The sequence below is a fragment of the Echinops telfairi genome, unplaced genomic scaffold, assembly GCF_000313985.2.
Source record: "Echinops telfairi isolate 266 unplaced genomic scaffold, ASM31398v2 ScPeMD7_1;HRSCAF=3_0, whole genome shotgun sequence".
NCBI classification, from domain to species: Eukaryota; Metazoa; Chordata; class Mammalia; order Afrosoricida; family Tenrecidae; genus Echinops; species Echinops telfairi.
Window position 1 is genome coordinate 10,056,011 of NW_022103896.1, and position 9,383 is coordinate 10,065,393.

Genomic DNA, 9,383 nt, shown 5'->3' on the forward strand with positions numbered 1-9,383 from the left:
TTCCATGCCTGGTATCACATTTTGGTCATTGTCACAAGATTTCAAACCTTTTCATCATTTATTATTATTTCACACTTAATACAGTAATGACATAACTTTGATGTATTCAAACCAAACTTCACTGCTTTTGAGTCGATTCTGACTCATAGCGACCCTATAGGACAGGGTAGAACTGCCCCTGTGAGTTTCCAAGACTCCAGCCCTTTATGGGAACGGAAAGTCCTGTCTTTCCCCCTTGGAGTGCCTGGTCATTTTGAACTATTCATCTTGGGATTAGCAGCCCAATCTGTAACCACAATGCCATATGCAAACCCAAAACGTGTTCATTCACTCCATTGTGGTGGTGGTGGTGGTGGTGGTGGTGGTGTAGGGGTAGTGTGCCATAGAGTCAATTCCAGCTCTTGGTGACTGCAAGTAACAGGGTAGACCTGCCCCACAGCGTTTCCGAGGCTGGACTCTCTCATGGGGCCGGCCCCCAAGCCCCTTTTCCTTTGCAAAGCTACCTGTGGGTTCAGATATTTTTGCAGCAGGGCAGCTTGTGGGTTCAGACCACTAGTCTTTTAGAAGGCGCTACCACTTAGCCTTTGTTGGCACCAGGGCGCCTTCTATGCAGGGGTGAAGGCTTTAAATGTTTCTGACGGAAGCCTGCTTGAATGCAGGAGAACCTGAATCCTCAAGACACTTTTTATAGCCTGAAGTGGCACCTGCAAACCATTTGAAACCTTTGTGGATGACATAGAGACTTTCCCTTTTTAATTGGTGTTTTTTTTTTAAGTTACGCAAATCAGGTTTTAGTGTAGGTTGATTATTTCCCTTGTGCACCAGCCATATCCAACTCATATTAATCTTGAAACCAGCGAGTGATAACATCTGTACCTCTTCCTTTCCCGTAAGCTGCACCAGCTGCTTCCCTGCCCCTGTCTGCAGCTGCTCAAGCTGCTACCTGTCAAGGACTCCTCCCGGCATTGCTGGAACTGGGTAGCTGCCACACAGGATGGCTCCCAGCACCCCACACTTAAGGGCGTGGGTGGCCAGCTCCTTTGTCCAGCTCTCTTCTGTGCCTCTCTTCCTTCCTGGCTATTCTAGAAAAATTGGGAGACAGCAAGTTGCTAGCAGCATCACCTCTGTGGTTTGAGGACTCGAAGCCACCCCTGGCATGAGCAGGCAGTCTTCACTTGGCTCCCATCTCCCCAACCCCTTTCTGTTCTCGCTTGAACCCCAGATAACTTAATGTGCTTGGCAAGTGTTTGCTAGGTGAATGCATACAGAAGACAGATCATATCAGTACGGAAACATCATGATGATGATTTTCAGATGCTCAGAAGAGCATTTCTGTGTCTACCTGGTAATATTTGGGGCATCTCCTTTAATGGCGGTACGTCAGTCCATGTTTTCCCTTCATGGTAGTAACATCTGGCTTTTTACAATGCCTGGAAGTAAGAACACGTTTGAATAACTTAAGAAGAATATTAAATAGAAGCACAGGTAGGACATGGCTGTGACAAAAATGGCCTGTGAATTCTAGGCGTGATGCAAGTAGTGTTGGAGTTACCATCTGAAAAGCTTGCTTTTATCCTAGTAGAAAAAGTAGGCCCTCGGGTACTTGCCAGTGAGACATGGCGTGTGACCCGAGCCTCTCTGGCTGTGTGACTGGTCGCATTGTTTGTTAAAACTTCCCTGCCTCCTCCTGCCTTTCCCCTTGCCTGCAGATACTACTTCTTGAAGGCCTAGCACATCTTCTTTTCTGAAAAAGGAAGGTGGTACTTCACAGGATTTGGGAAGAAACCCCATGCAAAGAGAGAAGCTATTGACAGCAAACCTCTTAGTTACTTGGTCTATCTTGATACCCAGCATTATGCTCAGAGTGTAGAAAGTGCTTGGCTAACTTTAGTTCTTGTGTGATGAGAGCCCTGGGTGGCAAGTGACAGAATGGAAACTCCAGCTGGCTTGGGGCACAAGGGTTCTTGGTCTCACGTGCTGAGGCCGCAGAGGAAGTTAGCAGTGACATATGACCCAGGGATTACTGGAAGTAAGGATTCAGACCCCACCAGTGTCCTCCCCACCTCTTCTTTGATGCTGTCTGTTAATGTCAGTATGTCTGGTCAGCTTCACTCTCATCACTGAAAAGGGACAGAACATTGTGATCCCACTGCCCAAGTTCACATACCCGTGCAGGGCTCTGAGCCTAGGGTGGGGAGGTGCCCACCTGCCAGCCACCAGTGCCCAGAGGAGAGGAGCACTCTACATGCTGCTGTTGACCCACTGTAGAGTGGCACTAGGAAAGACCATTGGCCCAGAGAAAGGGATGAGAGATTCCTGCTTCCATGAACTGACTCTTCCACAGTTTGCCATTGCCTCCCAGGCTTTCAGACCCAGGAGGAAGCCCAGAGGGCCTTGAAGTGATTTGAAGAAGTCGGTTCAGCGTGCTTTGTAAATGTGGCACTGCTGTTGTGTCTAACACCACTTTGATTTCTCCCGTTTAAATTTATTTTTGAAGTGTAATGCACATTTAGAAAAGAGCACATATCCTTGACGACTCAGTGTGATGGGTTTTCACATGGCGTGAGCACAGGTGATCCAGCACCTGGAATAAGAAATCAGCAGAGACAGGACATGCTCCGACATAAGCACCCAATTCTCTACCCCACCCCCTACAGACCCACCCTTAGCACAGGTGCGTTGATGTCTACCCCACCCCCCTACAGATCCACCCTTAGCACAGGTGGGTTGATGTCCAGCATGTGTTGATTCATCACCCACGAAATCATTTAAAAGCCTTTCCAGTACCACAGTAGCATTTTTCAATCTGCTTTTTTGTAGTGAGACATTTTTTAAAAACACAGCTGCCATTGTGTTATTGTTATTTATATATGCTGTTTTTAACACTCAAAGGAACCCTCGTGTAAAAATGTTGTGACAAGCTCTTCTGGTCAGTCTCACTTCTAACAGCCCTACATGTCTTCTCCTCACAAAACTACCGTGGCCTCATGTGCTTGTTCCCCGGCTGTTGTGTCATGTTGTCTGAGGTTTACCTTCTTCCCTTACTTGGTTTTAAACACTTTGGGAGAAGGAAATTCTGCTGGTGTCTCCGGATTCTGGTGCTTTCTTTCCTGTGTGTGGCTGAGCATGCTGCTTGACTAACTGCCACCTCCTTCATCATCCATTTCCCCCGGCTTCTGGGGGGCTGTTTGCTTCTGTGGATGTTGTGACTCTGCAGCCAGCCTGAAAGCACGATGAATCGCATTGAGGACACGTCTGGTGTCTAATGAGTGTGCTGGTCAACATTCTGACTAAAGAAACGTGCAAGGTTCCTGGGAAAACGAAACTAAGGCCGCGGTGGAGGAGTTTTTCAATTTGTGTATTTTTCTAACGCCACACTTTTTCTTGTTTGTTTTCTCTTTTAGGCTCTAGACCAAGATAGAACGGCCCTCCAGAAAGTAAAGAAATCTGTAAAGGCGATATACAATTCCGGTCAAGGTAAGTGACCACTGCGGGTGGCTTTCTGTTGTGTCTTCAGTGTGCCTTGCAAGGCATTATATTTACAGAAGCCTGATACAAGCGGAGAATTCAGCAGGCCAAAGTAGTTCCACTTTTCTCTTGCCTCTGTTTTCAAAGAGAAAGGGGAAAAGCCCTGTTTTCCGTATACCCTTTTAAAAAAGCTTATTCTTAAAAAAAAAAAAAAAAGACCTGTGACACACACACACACACACACACACACACACACACACACACACACACACACACACACACCCCACCACCACCACCACCCCTAGTAGTATAGCATTCTGTGTTAGGCTGCTACCTGCAGGGTCCACAGTTCAAAACCATCAAGCAGCTCTGCTGGAGAAAGACTGGGCTTTCTATTCCTTTAAACAGTTATAGTCTCAGAAACCCACAGGAGATCTCTGAGTCAACATTGACTCGATGCAGTGAGATTATATAAAATTGTGTGTGTGTGTGTGTGTGTGTGAGAGAGAGAAAGAGAGAGATCACATTGGTTACACTCATCATTTTGCACGTCCATTGCCACTGTCCTTTTTCCAAAATACTCTGCCATCATTACTAAGAAGCCCGGTGCCCTGTAATCAGTGAGGCCTCCTGAACCTCCATGCGTCTGCCTCTGGATACAGCAGGCTCTAGTGCTGACTCATTTCACTCCCTTGCGGTGTATTCAGGGTTCATCTGTGCTGTAGCAAGTAGCAGGACACTGCCTTCATCACATCTATTGTATGCTCACTCTGGGTTTTTTGCCACCTTTCAACCATTATGAATAGGGCTGCAAGGACACTGGTGAAGTTTCTCTTGCCATTCATAGTTGCTGCAGTGCATTTATTATAGGTTGAAAAGCGTCATAGATTTGCAGATAGGTTTTTATGTAAGGCACATGAGAGATTTAAACGTTGTGTAGTTGGTCAGGCTGTAATTCAGTTAGACACGTGGGCATCTTTTTTGACAGTTAATCTTGGTGACAGGCAGGGGCAAAAGTGAGAAGGAGCAGGCAAAGTAAAGTTCAGATCCTTAGGCTGAGGTGTTTCTGTAGAGCCTGAGTAAATCTGAAGTTGGCTTCATCAACTGGAAGATCAAAGTATGTTGTCAGTGGAGTCGAGAGACAAACAATGGGAACTAGCAGAGATCCCCAGGGAAGGAACGGAGCAACAGGGAACCTGAAATGGTAGTCTCTGATTCACATCTTGTTACTGCTGGTGTAACCCCAGCTCCCTGCCCACCTGGGCCAGTTTTTTATGAAGTTACCCCTCATACAAAAAACTCTGGAGGAGAAGGCGGCAAAGTATCGGGAAAGAAAATGAGCTTTGAAGTTGGACCTGCCTGGGTATGAACCCTCCTCTGCTGCCTACTGGCAAGGGAACGCTGAGCAGTTTGCTTCCCTGTACCTGTGAAACTAGGCGGTGGATGCGCTCTCTCAGGACTGTTGATGGAATCCCCTGGGCTCCGGATGCCAATGGCTAATGGGCTGAAGTTCACTCAGAAACACCTTAGGAGGAAGCCTGGTAACAGGGTCACTGAAAGTCAGGGTGAACTTGAGAGAAGAGGGTGGTGGGCTTGTTAAATAGGTAAGTATCACAGGAGTTTAAATGCTCGTTCTTCCTAATTTTCTTGTCAAAATTATGTCTCTGAAAGGAATGTGGAACCAGCAAAATTCAGCCCTCAGTTACTTTACCCTGCCCCTTCCCCAAGTCACAGCAGAGAATGAACCAGTGGTCTAAGTCAACGCTCTTCTTTAAAACTGTAGGCTTTAAAAGTATGTAATCTTCAGTGTTAATACATTTTGTACCCTAATACCATGATAATTCTCCCAATTTTCTTTCCTTTCAATTTTTTATTGTGAATTACCGTGGGGGGGGGTGACATATCAGACCATCAAATTCTGCATTCATCGATTCAAAAGACTCATTAACTCCTCCCCCAATTTGTTTATTTCTAGTAAAATGCTAATTTCTAATTAAGATAAAGTGCAAATGTCAAGTTATATAGCAATCAATTATTGTTTTACAAATTGGTCTAAAATCTATGTGCTTTATTTATAGCTTATTAGTTTTCCTGGTTTTAAACCACACATTATTCCCTTGTTCTATTTGAATGACTGTCTCTTGGTCCTGTACAGGTTCCAAATAAGCACAATGAAGTGTTCTCGAATTCCCATTCTTCTCAAACACTGTCCATAGCTTGTTAAGATGCTAGAGGAGATGTATTGATTGGCACTGTGGTTGCAACAATGGGCTCAAACATAAACAATTGTGAAGATGGCCCAGGACCAGGCAGCAGTTTGTTCTGTGGTACCTAGAGTTATGATACACAGGAACCTATGTGACCGCACTTAACAGCAACACCCATAGGAGCCTTTGTAGATATTCGCCCTCTGGAAAATAGCCAGGTAGCCCAAGGGGAGATTTCTGAGGTGCTATTGTTCAATTTATTTTGTGTGTGTGTTTACATGTTTACTTTCACTTTTTGATAATTCATCAAATGCTCCCCACCAAACTCATTGCCAGTGAGTTGATTCTGGCCCATGGAGACTATAGGACAGAGGAGAACCCCCTTTGTGGTCTTCTAGGCTGTAAGTCTTTACAGAAGCAGCCAGCCTCATCCTGCTGGTGGCAGCTGGTGGGGTGGAACCATTGACTGTGTAGTTAACAGTCCAACGCCTAAGCCACTCTGTAGGGCCTGCATCATTCCAGCTATAGTCTTCACTGCTATCAGCACTTAGTCTTCCTGGCTCAGCAAGTGTTGAAGGAACCACTGCTTGCTCACGGGTGGGTACTTAGGAAGTGCCCCATCAATAGCTGCTTAAAAATTACTGATATGAATGAAACCTCCCAGCCTTCTAATCCTGGATAGCAGCTATTATGCCCATGGCATGGAAGTGTGGGCATCACTCGGCTCCCTCACTGACAGCTGGTCCTGATGGGGTTTCTGCAGTCGGGCAGAGAACAGCAAATGGGTTTGGTCAGCCCGTGTGAGCAGCACTGGGACATTTAATTTCTAAAAAATAGCGAGATGAGTAAAACAGTGTGTGCAGATCTTTCCATGATACATGCCTCATGGAATCCGGCTGCCCCGGTCCAAAGGCGTCTGGCCCCATCCAGAGAAGCCACAAGGGGCTGAACCTTGGGATCTGTTTCCCAATGTGTTTTCCTAATTTTCTTGTTTTCTCACAGTGCCGAAGTGACACACAACCCATCCGAATCTCTTGGCTTTAAGAAACCTAACTTATTTCTGGTTTGCAGTTACTAGTCCCCACCCCACCCCCAAATAATTTGAAAGATTGTAAACGTTTATTATCTTGACACCTAAGCTTTATCTGCATTCCTTAGTAAACATATAGTAATCAGGGAGGTTGATCAGAAAAAATAGTTAGCTCAGTGAAATGGCTTAGATTGAAAATTGCTCGGGAATTGTTCTCTTACTGCCCACGTTGGACGTAAGGACATTTGAAAGAAGAGGAGAGGAAACAAAACACCGCAATTCTGTGAACTACTTGAACCGGGGTGGGGGGGTCTGTTTCAACCCATTCCATCTTCCTGTGCTACCATGATGTTTTGAGCCTTCACTTGACTAGTCCGTGAAATGTACTGTCCCTTAGAAAGTTCCTCTTCATGGTCGTTTCTTTCTGCCTCCCACTCGCTTGCTAGTGTGGTGTTTCCTGAGCAAGGTGGATGTTTAAAATGCTGCTGCCATCGTCTTTGACAGTCTTTGCTCCCAAAGATGGAGCTCCATTTCCTTGTCATTCAGACCTAGGAACTTGCCCTCGGGAACATAGCAGGCACATCTCTCCTCGGCTCACTGCCATCAAGTCAATTCCAACTCGGAATAATCCCTCCAAGCCATCAAAGAGAGCTCCATCCATCTCCTCCAACCCTTGCCTGCTTTCTGGGTGACTGCTGTGAACAAACCCGACCACCATGCCGTTCCGACACTCAAGCAGCTGTGTGACAAGAGGTTTTTGATGCCAACCTGCCAGCCTTGGGAATGAACCCACCTGCCGGCCCCAGTCAAGTCTTAGGTGACTGACTACATCCTGCCCAGGGCAGAAGGACTGGTGCCAATCAAAGAAGTCTGCCTTTCAGCCATGACCGTGAGCATGCCTGGAATGGGCCCAGCATAAGCTAGTGTGTGACTCTCAGGAGAACAGCCTCTCTGTGCTTTTTTTTTTTTTTTTTTTAAACAAAAATGATATATACTTTGATATAGTGGAAGTGTTTGTAGTTCATATTTATACATACATGGATGTATAGAATTTGTTCTGTCAGAGAATCGGTTGGTTAAACTCTTCATCTTTTTCACCAGATGTGTTAGGTGTTGCATAAAGTTCTCTGGATAGCGGAATTGGGGATGTGAACCCACGCAGGGGCACTTAGGAACAAAGACCTGGAGATCTGTTTTGGTGAAGATTGCAGTCAGGAAAACCCTAGGGGGCAGTGTGGCTCTAACACACCGAGTCTCTATGGTGGCCACAGCAACAGTAACAAGCGTAAGAGTATACTTCTTCATGGGAATAACTCCCAGGGTATTTGTCCTCCCGAGTCAGAGAGAGAGAGAGTGGTGTGTGTTTGTGTTTGGGCTCACTCACATCAGAATGTGCATCTTAGTAATACATGGTGGCTTCCTTATAATTTACGCCAAGATATATTTGGAGTAAATTTTAGTTTATTAGTGACACATGGTCTCTAAAAATCTGTAACATATTAGTCTGCATATTGGGGCTCTTACGTATTTTCATTTTAGCTGATAAAAAATGGTGACATTGCCAGTTGTTGCCCTTGAGTTGGACATTGCTCTGTAATTTGATCGCAAGCCTAGGGTGTGGGGGTTTGAGCTCCAGAGTCTGGCTTCATTTTCACACCGTCTCATAGGGTTTTCTTCCTAGTTTATTCACCTTGCCTCGCCCCCCACTTCCTTCTTAATTATGTAGAGCAGTCTGTAAGAGAGCGTTTGTGTGTGTGTGTGTGTGTGTGTGTGTGTGTGTGTGTGCATTTTTAATCAAAATCAATGAACTTAACTATTTTAAGAAGTAGCCAAAGTGCATGGTGAAATCCAAGATTTTAAAGGTAGAAATGCTAAATTCATCACTGGATAGGAAGTGAATGTTTTGTATCCAAGCAACTTCAGCTCATTTTAGTTGCTTTTTGTTAAACATCTTCACAAATCTTATGACCTAGTATGAAGTGAATTGTGAACTAGAACTGATCATTAACTTGGGTCTCTTCAACAGTGGTGTCACCAAATGCTAATTTTAACCCTGTGGCTTCCATTAGGGGAAATTTTCTTCCCAGAGATAGAGAAAAGAAGAGCTGGGTTGGGATTTCAGGAGGGAGGGAGTGTCTGAAGGATGCAAAGAGCACCTGTTTGTGTGCAGGAGGCTTTCCCTTCTAGCTGACCTCCGAGTCGGTGGTAATAACTCCATTTCAAAACATAATTTTGAGCAAATGCAAGCTTGTTGGTCTTTCCAGGTTGAGAATTCGATACATAAGTGCTCTGTAACTACCTTTTTTGGTGGTGGTGGTGATTTGAGCAGTCTCAAGGTGTTTGCATTCTTTTTTTAATCATTTTATTGGGGGTGCTCTTAGAAATCTTATAACAATCCATCATTCAATTGTATTAAGCACACTTGTACATATGTTGCCATCAACATTTCCAAACCTTTTCTTTCTACTTGAGCCCTTGGTATCAGTTCCTCTTTGTATTTTTATATTTTTAATAATTTTATTGGGGGTTCATACAACTCTTATCACAATCCATTCATACATCCATTGTATCAAGCACATTTGCACATCTGCCACCATCATCATTTTCAAAACTTGTTCTTTCCACCTTAGCCCCTAGAATCAGCTCATTTTTTCCCCTCCCCATCACCCCCTCCCTCT

General features: G+C 45.0%; 1 protein-coding gene across 1 annotated transcript in view; it reads left to right on the top strand.

Moving 5' to 3' along the window:
• The first annotated feature begins 1,369 nt into the window (after nt 1–1,369).
• The window catches only part of ASAP1 (ArfGAP with SH3 domain, ankyrin repeat and PH domain 1), a 114,052-nt gene continuing 106,038 nt past the window's right edge, over nt 1,370–9,383 (top strand). Inside the window, exons 1-2 of the mRNA XM_045286994.1 lie at nt 1,370–1,375; nt 3,405–3,477. Of these exons, the coding sequence (XP_045142929.1) occupies nt 1,370–1,375; nt 3,405–3,477 (79 nt within the window). The remainder of the gene's footprint in view (nt 1,376–3,404; nt 3,478–9,383) is intronic.